The following is a 15,639-nucleotide window of genomic DNA, read 5'->3' on the forward strand; positions in this document are numbered from 1 at the left end:
ATTAGAAGAAATAAAGATTATTTAAGTAACAACACCTGTCCTGCCACTCCGGGAATAAACAGTCTTTCTTTGATGTAACAAGTGGCTAGAGGAGAGATTATGACGACTACCATTCCTGCATCCGCATGTGGGCTCCTTTACCACTGAAGACCAGCAACTAGTTTTAGCCACCTTCCATCACTAGGCTAAACCTTAGAATATTGGTCAAAACATTCTAGAACCCGGCTGGAGAGACGACTCAGCTGTTAAAGCCTAGGCTCACAAGCAAAACCTTCTAGAACAAATACATCTTCCCAGGAGAGGTTAGAGAGCCCTGAGACAATCTATAAAACGGCAAGATTTCCCACTGTGGGCAGTTTTAAGAGTCCTCAGTAAGTAGCATTAAAATGCTTCCCCCCATTTTGGCTCTATATCCCCTCTCTGCTCATTCCAAGGTTGCCTTCAGCATCCTAGAGGGTGGAGGTGACAGAGGAGGTGGAACTGGAGCCCCTGCCATCACCCCAGAATCCTGGACTGGCTTTCTCCTTCCCAGACCGAACGGCTTTATTTTTCATCTTTCCTTGTTTCACTGGACAGAATTTACAGTAGTCAGTTAAATAGGTATCAAAGAGCAAACATTTTGCAAAAAGCATCTATAATCTATGTGGTTTAATATCAACTGTAAGGTTTTATAGTTACTTTTTACCAGGTTTAGGAAATGGCCCTCTATTCCAACTTTCCTAAGAGGTTTTTTTTTTTTTTTTTAATTATCTTGAATAAGTGTTATCATGATTTTAAAGTGTGTTTTAAGTGTCAGTTTCTAGGACCACAGATTTTCTTCTGGTCAGCCTGTTGTTATGCATTATATAAACTGACTTTTAATATCGAGTCATTCTTGCACACAGGGTAAAATCTGCTTAGTCACAGTATAGATTTTTAAAAATACATTGATGGATATGCTTTGACAAATTTTGCTAAGGAGTTTTTGCATCTAAATTCACTTCTGATACTGAAGTCTTCTGTGTTCTGTCTTTGTTTTCACGGATGGTGATATCTATTAGGATGTGGATGTCTTTACCTGCAAAGATGATACCGTGATCCTTTCTCCTGCCCGTCTAAGAAGAAATGATAAAAGCTACTTCGGCCTCTTCCCTTCAGTGATCCACTGTGACTCTCCCACTGATCAGCTCTATCCATGTGAGAAGGCAATTCTGTGATCCACCAATCCTCACTAAGGTCTGCCAGAAGTCCCAACTCCGTTAACAACTAAGGAGTGAGTGTGTTCATACATCACTTTAAATACAAATAGTTCTCGAGATCTGTCTGAGTTACTGTCTCCTCTGCTGTGACTAGGTGCTGGACAGAAGCCATTTAATGGGGGGAGGTATTCCAGCTGATGGTTCAGGAGGGTGATTTCAGCAAGTTCCACCTGTGCTGGCAGAGTCATCCTAGGGTAGTTAGACTAGGAAGCAGGACATGCATGCTAGAAGCAGAAACAGGTTTAATCTTCAAATGCTCACCCCTAGTATATGATCCAGTATACCAGCTAGATCCTGTGTCCCAAAGCCTGCACACCCTTCCAATACAGTCTAAGTGTCTAGGGATGGAGTGTTCAGTCACATAAGTTTCTAGAGGACATTCAACTCAAACTACAGTGAGACCCCATAGTCACAATGTCACTTATTATATTACGAACCATGTCCTAAATTCTCTGTTAGCTGGCTGGCTGCTTTTTCTATAGTTCAGCTCTAGATGACTCCAACAGTTAGATACCTTATATAAAAGTAGAAAGTATTTGTAGATATCCCAATCCCATTGCTTGGTATACTTTCTAAGTCATGTCCAGATTCCTGGCATTAACAGAATATAAATGCTCTATAACAGCAGTTACGCATCTCTGTTTGGGGAGTACAGGGGAGAGTCTGTTCATGTAATTGCAATGTGATCTGTGGTTGGTTAAGTTCAGGGACACAGACCCTGTGGTCCTGCAGTGCTGGCTGTACTTACACCCTGGGCTAGTTCATTATTGTCTCTTGTTAACATAACCCCTTTAACTAGTCCCACCAGCCACCTTTGTTCTTACAGACCCAGACTTAACTCACCAACTGCCTTCCACTTCCACTGGCCCCTTTACATCCTCTGAATTCACTCTATATTGTTATGGACAGTCAAGCCACACTGCCGTGCCGGAAGACAGTTTATACACATACCTGGTCATACCAAAAGAAGTTTTCCTGTAAAGTAGCTTGTATCTCCTTTGCATTTCTGAAACACCACAGTCACCCACAGTGAGAGGAGGGCACTTATTATCTATAGACAGGTGTGTTTCTCATCTATATTAAAAATCTCTCATATAAAATAAAAGATACACCCTAACTCTTCAAAACCACAGCATTTGACATTATACTGTTCCTCACTGTTCTCTCTCTACCCCACAAACCCTGAAAAGGCAGGGGCACATTCATGCCACTGCAATGCTAGCAGACAGTGTACATACATAAGAATGCAGCGGTATCATTACCACATATGAATGCTTTTCTACACGCCTTTTCAAGCTCCTTCCCAAACCATTCCCACTACCCTCAGTGGTCCTTCAATCCCTGGGACAAACACTCTGTCACCCTGACTTGACTATGACTGCATGGTCCTACAAAAATGAATGTTAATCCATTTCACCAAGATGTGAGTTATCTGAGCATGGGGGTACTCATTACCCTGACAGAAGGTCCTGCACATTTTGTTGCCTCTTGAGATTCTGGCAAGTGGTCTCCACATGCCGAGGCTCCAGAAGGATCTTCTGGGTATAGATGCACTTAAGTCAAGGATGCTCTTCAATCCCTGTGGTTGCACAGGTCAATTTGAATCTTCCATACAAGATGGTAGCCAGGGAAAACAACAGTGTGTGAGGACAGGCATTAGAGTTAGGGTTTAAAAAGATACTAGGCAGGGACTAGAGAGATGGCTCAATGGTGAAGAGCACTGGCTACTTTTCCAGGGGACCTGGGTTCGAGCCTCAGAACACACATGATAGCTCACAACCATCTGTAACTCCAGTTCCAGGGGATCTGATGCATTTTCCTGGCCTCCAGTGGCACCATGCAGGCATATGGTATACATACATGCATGCAGGAAGATATAACACACGTTAAAATTTTTTTTAAAGATTCATCTGACAAAGATAGAAACTCCAAGGCTGTTCGGACAGCCTGTTGAGGCTGTGAAGCCCAATGCTGATACAGCTGACTGCAAAATGCACCACCAGAAGGGACAAACCAAGTGCACTCTGGGAAAGTCCTCAGCAGCTTCCTACAGCAAGAGGCTTCTTTCATGTCATTGGGCTGGGAGGGAGGGTAGGAAGCAGAAGACACAGGAGCTGGTCAGAAGTTTATATTTTACAATTTTTTCTTTGTTTATAGCAAGGGTGCCATGTTTTCAAATCCTGCTTACTTTATTAAAATATTAGGGATATATTGTTTTAAAAATAAAGATTTAAAAAATTATAACCAAAGAAAAACGAGATAGATTACATTTTAGAGAGTCCCACTAGGAATGAATACCACTCGGAAACACAGGCCCTGTACTCACTCTCACAGGTAAAAGCTGGCTCCACTTAAAAATTACATCAAGATCATGGGGCATATTCTTTCCAGACTGAGACACACTCAAAGCTCAGTCTTCAACCCTCCGACGACGACGACGACGACGACGAGCTCTCACCCTCTCTCCTCACTTACGCCGTACTGCAATTCAAACAGTAGGGTTGGGGAAGTTCAAGACCACTAAATCTTTCTGAAGGTTTGGCTGCCACTTGTGCACAATTCCCCAGCCCCCAAACCTTCTTTTTCCAATGTCCTGAGAAACTACGTCTGTTTGGATGGATGTAGCTAAGCACAGACCTGAGACGACATCCCTGCTACCACTTGAGTAATTTACCTCCAACTCCTTGTTCCATCCTTCCACAATGTGGACATGTAAAGACTGAAAAAGCCTTAATCTGTCCGTATATTTATCTTAGAAAACCAAAATAAAAAAATCCAGAGACTCCAGCATGTCGATACTTGTCAAAATGTGTGTGGTCCTGACAACAAACATGCCATAGCTCGTTTCTAAAACAACCCATCAACTGGAAACTGTATGCTTAAGAACTGATTTATTAAACCTGCTAGGCAGCCAAACAAATATTGACATGATGTATCATCACAATATGCTCTCAATAACAGCTTTTACATTTCGAATGAGTTTTGCCAGAGAACCAGAGATTTATGTCCAAAACTGGCTCTCCATTTGTCTGCCAACCTTGGCTGGTATTTTGCATCCGGCAACAAAATCACAACTCTATGCAAAAAAAGAAAAAAAAAATCAGACAATAGAGCCACAAACCTTTTCAAATGATGAATGTTATATAAATGACTATTCTCACTGGAGGGGAGTGAGATTGCAAACGGCAACATTTCCAAGCCAAGTGTGACCACAGAAATGGTTGATAACCGTTTATGAACCCATTCTGGATGTGCTATATTGTTCTGCAGAAATATTTTAATTCTAAGGGGGAAAGGTAGGCACAATTCATAGTACAGAGCTGGTTGTATAGACCTTGTCAATCTCCCTGTCACCTCGGCCACATGAGCTGGAGGAGTCTCAGCTTCCTCGACAGCAAAGTGAAGAAATACACACCAAGACTGTGAGTCAGCTGAGGCCAAGCACAGACATTCACTGACACCTCACAGCATAGTTTTGATGTTTTGGAAATGTATACATCTTAGGAAGCACAAGAAGAGGAAACAGGCCTTAACTGTATTTTAATACTCATTGTGTCCAGTATTGAACATCCAGTTTGTAGCTAATACTGTTGTTCATTTGCTAGGCATTCTCTTTGAGACATCTGGCACTTCCCAATTCGGCTGTTTATTTCTGAGATAGTTAATTCCTGCTGTACCAAACTGGGGGATATGGACATGATAATCAAATACTGAGGATGAAGCCCAAAGAATTGCAATTTTCAAAGTTCTCACTCCTTTCTTTGCTTTACTAAGTATTTATTATTGGCAAGTTAGTTTTGAAGCCCATTTTTGGCCATATTTGTCTTGGTTACTGTTCTACTGCTGTGAAGAGACACCGTGACCAAGCAAAATTAGGGCCTGCTTACAGGTTCAGAGGTTTAGTCCATTATCATCACGGTAGAGAGCAGGGTGGTGGGCAGGAGGCAGAGTGCTGGAGAAGTAGCTGAGAACTACCTCACGATCCACAGGCAAGAGAGTGACAAGTGAGAGAATGTGAGTGAGCGAGAGAGACTGAGACTGCCATGAGCTTTAGAAATCCCAAAGCCTAACTCTAGTGCCACATTTCCTTCCAAAGGCCATACCTCATCCTTAAATTTCACCACTCCCTGGTGACTAATCATTCAAACTCAGGAGCCTATGGGGGCCATTCTTATTCAAACCATGATATTGGACTTATAAAATTTATAGTTTGGGACAAATAATTCTGTGCTTAATAATTGCTATAGCAAAAAAGAAGATGCAGTGGCTAAATCCTAATTTGGCTGGGAAGCAGAGAAATAAGGCTGAGAGCTTCTCTAGCCATAGGTTTCCTGGTGTCACAGATGGGGAAGTAAAGGCAACAAGCCTAAGAACATGGCACACCACATGACTAAACAGCCTCTGAAGTGTGGTACAGCTACAGAAGTAAACCATGAAGACAGCAGGAACCGGTGCCTATGGACAAAGAACAGTCCAGAAAGGCCTGTGATGGCAGGAAGGCCTCTCATACAGACTGTAATTCTGATGGACAGCTTGGGCTAGTAAAACCACATGCCAGTCACCATGGCTGTCTGTGTGTGTATTTGTGTCCTGAGGCCGTCCTGCTGTGCAGCCCAGGCTGCCCTTGATCTTGCAGCCCTACTGCTGGGATTGCACAAGTGTGCCATAAGTGTCTGGACTCTGTAGTTTTTCCATCATTACTACAGCATCTATTCAAAGTATGACACTCATTACTATACATTTTCAGCATGCCATGGAAGTTATGTTTGTCTTTGAAAATGTGTAACTCAACACAAATGAGTATTTTGCAGAAAATGGATTCTGAAATTTTCTCAAAAGTTATATGGAATCCCAGACAAAGCCTGGCTCAAGGTGTAATCTTCCCAGTCCTTCCAGGAGGTGGGACTCACTGAGCACTGTTTCAACAAGTCATACATTAAACTAGTCTTCACAATTGAAGTTCAACAGACTTTTATCATTTTTTTTCTAGATGTACAGAAGTGTTGTTTGCGGTGTCCACAGAGGCCAGAAGAGGACACTGAATCCCATGGAACTGGAGTTACAGATGGTTGAGACACTGTGGGGAACAAAACCTTGATCCTCTGCAAGAGCAGTAGGTGCTTTTAACCACTGAGCATCTGTCCAGCCCTAGTTAAACACATTTTAATGATAAACCAACTATGCACATAATTTTACCTAGCTTTGTAAATAGCCTTGGGAACAGTAATAACCTAGAATTGCTCTTTTATAGTATATCAATGCTTCCAATTTACAAATGTTTGGAGCCTCTTGGGCAAAGACATAATGGCAATTTAAAATGTTTTACATTTGAGTGCATATAAATGTCCATGTGTCACAGCCTGGATGTGGAGGTCAGTTCTTTCCTTCTACCATGAAGGTCTCAGGGATGAACTCGGGTTATTATAAGCAAGCACCTGTTTTGGCTGAGCCAACCCCCTTGAAATCTTTTCAATTGACTTCTTTTTCAAATAAAATCTACAGCTAAGACATAAGGCACTACAAGCCCACTGACGAACTGTAAGCCAGTTTTCCCAGCAGGGACAACGGTCAGCATCTTCGCACTGTTGGGTTATTACAGAGTCAAGTGGCTTAAAGGACCACCCAAGATTCCGGGGTCCTTTGACCATAGCTTGCAATTCTACTCTCTAGGGTGGAAAGGCTGTCCTGGAGCTAATCCTCAAGCAGCATATGAAGCCATCAGACCTCCTTACAGAGGTTCTCATGCTTATGAGTTAGACTCAGAACCTGAAGGATGGTTTCTAATTTCCTAGTTTACTCTGCTCACTACCAGAGCTGGGACCTCCTGAAGTGTTCTTCTTCCGTATATGGATTGACATTTAGAAATTTCCTTTTCTTTTTTTTTAATGACTTACAACTAATAAACTGGCTCAATAGTTTGCTGGTTATTAAGTCTGACAGTAAAGTAATGATAGCCATGGTTTACAACATAACAAAATGTATTTTCCTACACTACTAATTATGGGCATTTAAATATAATACCTAAAACATTCTGCATAAAGAACTTACAGATCACATTTACTTAATAACAAATCATGTAGTTTTTGAGTAAAATATTTTGAAGACTATATTTTCAAATCAAAGAACAGATATGTTAGGTAAATCATTTTAGACTGCAGGACTGTATAAACATTATAGAAAGCATGCAGAATTAAGGCAGAATGGAAGAAACTTAATAACAAAAAATTAGGTACCAAGTATTTAAACATTTCTGGCTAGCACAGGCTTAATGCTATAAGGAATAGGGTCTCCAGGCACGAGACTTTTATAAAAATAAAATCCCAGCAGACAAGAACTCCATATTGCTACACAATTCAGAACTCCAGCATGCACTCTGAAAACCTGTGAACAAGGACAATTCTTCCATCTACTAACGTAACTCTTCAGATGCTGACCCTTAATATTCTTACAAATATCCCCGAGTGAACCAAGAGCCTGTAATAGGGAATACACAAGACACAAGATAAAAATTGGTCCTGAAGACATTATTCATGAATTCAGTAAGTATTTATTGAGAACCTGTATCTCTAGCTCTAAGGAGCATGTGACACACAGACGCTCACCTCCAAAAAGCTCACCCGCTAAATCAAGAACAGGCCAGCTCTCACTTAGTCACTGTCAGCATTTAATTCATCCTGCAAGATGATAAAGACATGGATTTCCTCTGTAGGAGCAATGATGATCTTTAAAAGAATGCATCATTGTGGGAGGGGGCATTGGCTCACATCAGGGCGTCCGTGTACGGTCAGAGGATGACTGTGGAGTTGTTCTCTCTTTTCACATGGGTTTTGGCTTACAAAGCTTTGCCTGGCTGAGCCACCTCCCCAGGTCCCAGGCCCTGACATCTTTCTGTAGATGGCTGGGGGTGTTCTGAAATGTATATGGAGGTGCCTTCTGATGCTATGCCCGGTACTCTTCTCCCTTTCATACTTCTCCTGCAACACCGCCAGCCTCCTGCTCCTCATCACTGATGCTATGCCTGGTACTCTTCTCCCTTTCATACTTCTCCAACCCTACTGCAGCTTCTCTGATGTCTCCTGTGACACTGCCAGCCTTCGGTTCCTCATCACTTCCTCTGCTCTTCCAGCAAGAGCCTGGCCATCTTGGCTGCCCTGGCTTCTTATCTACTTATCACTAATGCTAACAGCTTCCTTAAGCTCCCTGATCAGTAGGGATACCCCACCAGCATAGGTGCTGCTTCTCTAAGCTTTGTTCTAAAAGTCAGATCTTCTCTGAAACAATATTTCCTGGATGCTACAGAATCCTCAAAACGAAGGGTGTAAGGACTTATGTCTGAACACTGTATTAAGACATTATCAAGGAATGCATAATTTAGCTAAGGGTGCTTCTTCTGCGGTAGTCAATTCCACCAGGACACATTTGATTTCACAAGATCACTATGTCAAAGCTATTTGTGTAAGATAGCAACTTTATACACATAATGGTTAAATCCCATGATTTAATTTCGGTTTTGTACAACTCATCACAACCAAAATAATTTGAAAATCTAAACATGGGCCTGCAGGTGAGATGCTCTTGAGCCGAATGCTTCTACGATCATTATCCTTTAAATTCTCAAGTCAGAAACTACATCTGATACTGTAAATTTTGATTTTCCAAATGTTCCTGAAAGGGCTGATCAGACTCATCCTCTGGTTTGGTTGTTGGCTTTGTTTGTTTTTTTAAAGCACAGTCCATTGGTCACAGAAGTACCCTCTTCTTCTGGTGAGGCAGCAGTCACCCACTGTGTGACCTGTGGTTGGTACCCTCCACTCAAAGGCATTCTCTCTTCCCATGAACAAAACGAACAAGAAGGGACAAGAGTCATTTTTCCTGTTTCATTGATTCTTGGTGCTTTCATTGTATTGTGAATGCCTGATTTCAATAGTACAGCAACAACAAATACCAGTATTTATTCTGAAAAGCTGGGTATTCCAAGAAGCAGACATTAGCAGCTTCCAACTCGGTCTCTAGGAATGATTCGCAGCTCTGAGCCATGCTTCAGAAAAACATTTCCTACACAAACAAACAAAAATGCAGAGTTAGGCGTCTGTAGGGGACAATATTGGCATCCCAGCAACAGGCACACAGCATGAGATGATGCATTAGGGAGGAGGGAGGGAGGAAGCCCTGCATCCCTCGGAGCTGGTGCCTACTTTCCAAAGCCCTGCCCATTCCTCCTCCAGCCCCACAGATCAACAAGTGCCTAAATGTGAAGACACACCAGCCACTGTCATGCCAGCAAATGCAGTACCATCAACCAATGGCGCCACTGACAAAAAAACAGTACATCAAGGTCAGGAGGCTACTGACATGCTCTGGTACTCGGGTTCAAGCCCCTGGTGAGATTATAATCAAGCTCCATGACACACATGATTCAATTGAAAGGTGACATAAAGGGCAACATGTGAGAATAAGCAAGAATTCAAATGAATATAAGCTAACAAAAACTTCTAGAAGCAAAAGTAACAAAACCATCTTCCCCCATATCACTTGATACTTATGTAATACAGTGCCTCAGGAGTCTCAATAAACAAACACTTCAGTTTAACTATATACTCAAGATCATTGACTGTGGTAACAAAAGTCTCCAACTGTGTATTCACTCATTTTCTAGATTTGCGATGTTCACCAGTGACATAAGCGGTCAAACATAATTTTTATAAATCAACATCTTCCAAATACAATTGTTTAAAAGCCAAGTATTGTTCAAGAATGAGACTATATTATATTAAATAGTACAGCTTCAAAGCATTATAGTTAGAATATCAGCCAAAGGACACATCTTAATAAATACAGACTCTTTTTTCACAGTTTAAGAGTGCTTTACTGAAGTTCAAGACACACTTGCCCTACCTGCTGGCGAGGATGTCAATGTTCCATGCTAAGCTATGTTCACGGTTGGAGTGTCAGTGAGAGCTCAGCCTTTCGAACGTCAGTCTGTGGAAAGGCTGCGCCATGGAAGACCCAGACCTTAAGCAATTCACTGATGACCTCACAATCACTTTAAGAGGAGGATCAGTCACTAACCTGGCAGCACAATCTCACCTTCAGACTTCTTTGTTATCAAAGTATTAACTAAATACTTTTAATTTCTAAACCACTGTTAATCAGGGTTTCATTTACTTGTAGTGAGAATCACAGAAATAATTAATATATAAATGAAACCAATTGTCATTGTATTACCAATAGACTGCCACATAAGCTCTACACAGCTGTGTCTTCTGTAAAATCCTATCTAACTGAAATGAATAAATATTCAGCTTCAATGGACACACAGGCAGACACTCACCAGCAGTCTGTGCAGGATTTATTCCTATTCCATCTAGAAAATAAATTGTAAATCAGGTCAGTTATTCTGAAAGCTAAAACAATTTAAATAGTAACAAGAGATTTGCCAGAATAGTGCTGCTATGGGCACAGGCAAAGGCTGAGCAACTTCAATCCCAGAACAGAGCCAACAATCTCTGCGATGAGCAACCCATCTGTGGACACCTCCCATGGCATGTGTTTATAAGCACTGTTGGATGAGACAAAACATCCTAAGGACAATGTTTCTCATACATTCTATACACGATGGTATTTTTAATCCTATTTTGCTACATTAGAACTACCTGCATGGGCGTTTCCCACCCACAGTAATTTACACAGATGGACAAGTGCTGCTCACAGCTCATTCACTGCTTTACTCTTATCTCCTAAGACCAGTTCCACTGGAATGTGTACCAGTGCTCCAAGCATTCAGATTTTTAACTGACTATATCTAAACTGAAAAACACTGCATGCCTGTAAACCAGTTTCCTATTAGCACAGATAAGGCATAGGGGAGTCACATTCCTGATTCCTGTTTAACTTTCTACACTCTTAAAGCACTTTCTGCTACAACCTGACGAATATATAAACCTTGCCAGAAAGGAAGCTGCCTGCAGTAATAATCTAGAGAAAGAGATGAGGACAGGAGACACTGTGAAGCTTCTCTCACCTAAGGCAGAAGAAACTAAGCAGAGGTTATTACATGCAGTGGCCTCCATGCAGAGTTTACTATAAGTGCAATGTTTATGTTAACACATACAGGGGCTTTGGGGATTCAAGGCCCACTGTCTCTAGCACTTATGGTTTAAGGCGAATTCTTACCATTAGTAATAATCGCACTTGTTGCTGCAGGAACTTTAAACTAAAAGGAAGAAAAGAAAAAACAAGTCAATACCATTTGCATGGAACCATAAAGACAGAATAAGGATGCAGGCTCTATTATCAACTCTATAATTCTAAAATCCAACAGTCTTTTGGAGAAAGAAACAACAGTAAAAAAGCAGTTACTTGAATATATAGTGCAGTGTTAGAGCTTGGGTTAGATGGTATGCACACAGCCCAGGGACTGAGTCCCAGTACTGGGGACCAGGAGGGCAAGAAGAGAACAGAGAGATTTGGTTTATGTGATGCAGCTGACCAATGCCACCACAAAACAGAAAGCTGAAGTCTCCCAAATCACATTCTGGTGCCAACTGGCCAAGATCAACCTACACTTCCAAGTGCTGTGCCCAGAGATGCTTTCTAAACAATTCTGATAACTGCAGGTGGAAAAATCTCTTAAAACCAAAATATGCCAATGTGTTTTTTTAAAAAAACACTTTTTAAAACAACTAATTTTTACTGAAAGTACATCCCATACAGGTTGATATAAAGTCAGCTCTTTAAAAAAAAAACAAAAAACAACTTACATATCTCTGGCACATTCACTACCAACCAATACAATTCTCACACTTTTCATCTGCTGAATTAAACAGATGTGCCAATTTGTTCAGCTCACTGTTTTCTAATGAGAAGAGAGTAACTTTACCTGGACTTGTGACTCCTATAGCCTGAGCCCAGCAATAATGACAGGGAAATGGGGTGGGGAGGGGCACAGGGCAGGCAAATACGCACAAGACAGAAAACAGAACCAAGCCAGACTGCATCCATGGGGACACTGCTGGAACCCACACCAGACTGCATCCATAGGGACACTGCTGGAACCCACACTTACTTCTTCCGCTGCAAACTTTAACACTGCTGTGAAAGGCGTACTTTCAGGAACACTGAGACTGCAACAAACAAAAATGAAGTTAAAGAACTTCAACGTTGATTTTATTGTAAATGAGGGAAATTGTCTTTGGAGTTTTAAGGTTGGCTGTTTTCATGGCAGCAATATGTGCACTGGTGCGGAAAGAGTCCAGATAAGGAACCAACACTCCGTGTGAAAGCCAACAATGGACAAGCACAGAGTTCTGCCTTCTCTCTTTCTTTTTATCTATGTGTGTTTAAAGTTCATTGTATTTTGTGCATGTGCCTGGGTTTATGTATGTACATATATGTACAGGTGCCCACAGAGGCCAAATGAGGGCACTGGATCCTCTGGAACTAGTTACAGTCAGATGTGAGCCATCCCATAGGTGCTAGGAATCGAACCTGAGTCCTCTGCAAAAGCCGCCAGTGCCCAACACTGAGCCATGGCTCCACTCAGGGCGATGTAAGTAAGTGTAGCACATGGGCAGACGTATAATACGATAATTTATTTTTTCTTTTTTTTAAAGGCAGCGTCTCAAGCTGGTCTCAAACTCAGAGAGCTCTGTTTGCCTCTGCCTTCCAAATACTGGGATTAAAGGCTGTGCCAGTGTGCCCAGGATGAGATAGCTATTAGCAAGGTCAACTTCTCCTTGGTCCTCAGTCTACTGCCTCTCATCCAAGTTTCCAAAAAGAAAAAACAAAATAAAACAAAACAAAAAAACCCAAAAGCACTGATTAAGCACAAAAACCAGACACCTCTTAAGCAGAGAAAACCAAAAAGCTACCATTCTCTCTAAGTTTTTCTATTTGTCATCACATATCCCATTAATGTCTTAATATCAACCACTGTCAGAGAATATTCTTAGGTCTAAGCCTGGGTCCCTCTTCCACCATCTCTGAATATAAAAGTACTGACTGTCAAATGATTTTTCTGTGCTGGCATTTTTCCTTCAAATGTTATTCAATGATTAAAATTTGTATCGTTCTTTTCCTTTCTTTCATTTTCTATTTGGAGGATAGAGGGGCACAGAATAAAAAGAAAATTCAAACAGTCCTGACAGCCACTCATTTAAAATCTTCTAATATATCAGGAACGAGAGGTTCACAGTACACATTTCAGTAGCATTTTGCAAGTACTCATGTAGAACATCAGCAGACTACAAATGCGCACACACACCCACACGTGCATTAAATAAACACAACCTGGAATAGTTAATCAAAGTTATTCAGCTGCAATGTATTAACTGAAATGGTCCCACGCTCCAGCAGCTGATTCTGGCATTGTCCAGCTGACTGTCCTTTACCCTTCCCTCCTCCTCCTCATTCTTCTTTTCAGAGCACAATGACACACTGCTGAGCATAAGAGAGTACAGAGGGAGAAAAAACAGACCAGAGAAAGGTGCTCTGACTTAACGTGCCTCAATCCTGAGCAGACCAAAACAGGTGAACTGTAGAGAGGATTTCATAGCAGTAGCTACGTTCTTTTCGGTAAAGGTATGGGAGATGTTTATGGGCACTGCACGAAAATGAGAGAGCTCCCGCTCCTTTTGATCAAGGAGGAAAGGAGTTGTGGAAAGTTTGAAATAAAACAAAAATACTTTCTGAAAATAGAAAAATGAGTGAAATAAAACAAAAAATACTTTCTGAAAATAGAAAAACGAGCAAACTTGGGAACATAGGAGAATGTCAGTCATAAGTTTTTTTTTTCATAAAACTCGACAATGCTATTGTAATTTTCTCTAGGAACAGAGTCAAGTACAGAGAACAGAAATGGCTGGACTTGCAGTTGGTGTTTCACCAAGCAAAATTTATCACAGAGAGGTGGCCATGAGATTCAAGGATCCTTACGAGAGCATGATCTAAAAGGGCAGACCATAGACTTCCACCTTCGTAAGAAATGAGTGGGCCTGGCACCGGGGATGGGAGAGGGACAAATGATTCAAAGAAGTATTGTGAAAGAGATACTGCAGTAAATCATCTGGAGGGAGAGGATGTGGGTGCCTGAAAAACAACAGTTTAGAGATGGAGCAACTACTGGAGCGATGAGGGAGGGGTAGGGGGACCATTTTAGAGATGCAAAGGTAAGGGATCAACAAGCCGAGAACTGAATGAGTCACAGGTGCGAAGGCACAGACAGCGAGGACGGCTGCTATCAGCTCAGTTAGCTAGGCTTGGTGCCACTACACAAACCATGCACAGAATCTTACGGAAAATTTGCCAGTTAGCATAGGCCTTCCAGCTGTACTTACTCAAAGGGGTCTAGACTTAAAAATCATGAGAAAATTGAGATCGGTAACCTGTGTTAACCACCAACTCAATTGCTCAAGCATAAAGGGCCCAACAAGTATATACACAGCCCCACACTCATATTCCCCAATCGTGCTAAGCACTTTTTTTTTTTTTAATTAAGATCCAAGTGTGTGTGACTTGGGGTTCATCACTGAGACAACTAGTTGTTGAATCATACTCACTACAAAACAAAGAACCTGAAGCTAGCGGTGTTAGGTTCAGGACCTGTCAAGGAGTCCAGACTTAGGGAGTCTTCCCTAACTTCCGGTAACAGCTGGTCCAAGTGGTTAAAGGCCTTTAAATCAAGTAAAAGGGGCTGGTGGAGTAACGTGCTGCATCCTTGTCCAAAGTTCTTCCCGATGCACCTGCCCGCCCAGTGCATTCCGAGGGGTGCTGGCTTCTCAGCAAAAATGCAGCCCCCCTCTCCCTGCACGCTCCTGTCCCGCCAGGTCCCGCCGGCTGCAGCCCGGCCTGTCACTCACACTTTGTACGGTAGCCGCGGGTCCGACGTCAGCGTGATTTTAAAGGACACCTTCGACCTGCGGGAGAGAGCGAGACGGTGTTACGGTCGGGTCGGCAGCGGGGCCAGGGCCGCGGCGGAGGGACGGACACTTACATGATGGAGCCGCCGCGCACACACACCGCGCCTAGTCGCCGGCCCCAGCTTCCTCGGTGGCCGGCAGCGGGGGCCTTCGCGGCCCACGTCGCCCTCCGGTGAGGCTGTCCACGGCTCGCCTGAAAAACGCACAGTCACACACAGGCCCTCAGAAGACACCTAGACAAAAATCAACAGTTTGTTCTGAGTGTATATCCATGATAATAAAGTATAAATGATAGATAAAGAATATGTTTCTACTTTTGATTGTTTATTAACAAATTTTTAGTCAGGCAATGTAATGGAGGTCAAACAGAGTAGCCTCTAGGTCCCCACTGGCTGGTTAGGGCGGAAGTAAGGGATGTTAGGAAGCCGGACGTGGCGGCGGAACTGGGGGCGGGACTCGAGGCAGGGTGGATGAGGAAGTGTTGA

At 42.3% G+C, this 15,639-nt stretch overlaps 1 protein-coding gene across 1 annotated transcript; it reads right to left on the bottom strand.

The window, feature by feature from the left end:
- Positions 1-7,762: 7,762 nt before the first annotated feature.
- Positions 7,763-15,334, bottom strand: Ufm1 (ubiquitin fold modifier 1). Its single transcript, XM_028873356.2, has 6 exons — positions 15,229-15,334; positions 15,095-15,151; positions 12,304-12,361; positions 11,412-11,451; positions 10,570-10,602; positions 7,763-9,293 (listed from the first exon to the last, which is right to left on the bottom strand). Coding segments are annotated over exons 1-6 (258 nt in total). The 5' UTR covers positions 15,231-15,334; the 3' UTR covers positions 7,763-9,225.
- Positions 15,335-15,639: the final 305 nt, after the last annotated feature.

The sequence above is a fragment of the Peromyscus leucopus genome, chromosome 6 (genome assembly GCF_004664715.2).
Source record: "Peromyscus leucopus breed LL Stock chromosome 6, UCI_PerLeu_2.1, whole genome shotgun sequence".
In the NCBI taxonomy this organism is placed as follows: Eukaryota; Metazoa; Chordata; class Mammalia; order Rodentia; family Cricetidae; genus Peromyscus; species Peromyscus leucopus.

Coding starts and splice junctions, on each gene's coding strand:
- Ufm1 (XM_028873356.2), bottom strand. Junction 12,362..15,094: donor CCGCGGCTACCGTACAAAGT/GTGAGTGACAGG, acceptor TGTTTGTTGCAG/TCTCAGTGTTCCTGAAAGTA. Junction 11,452..12,303: donor TAAAGTTTGCAGCGGAAGAA/GTAAGTGTGGGT, acceptor TCTTCCTTTTAG/TTTAAAGTTCCTGCAGCAAC.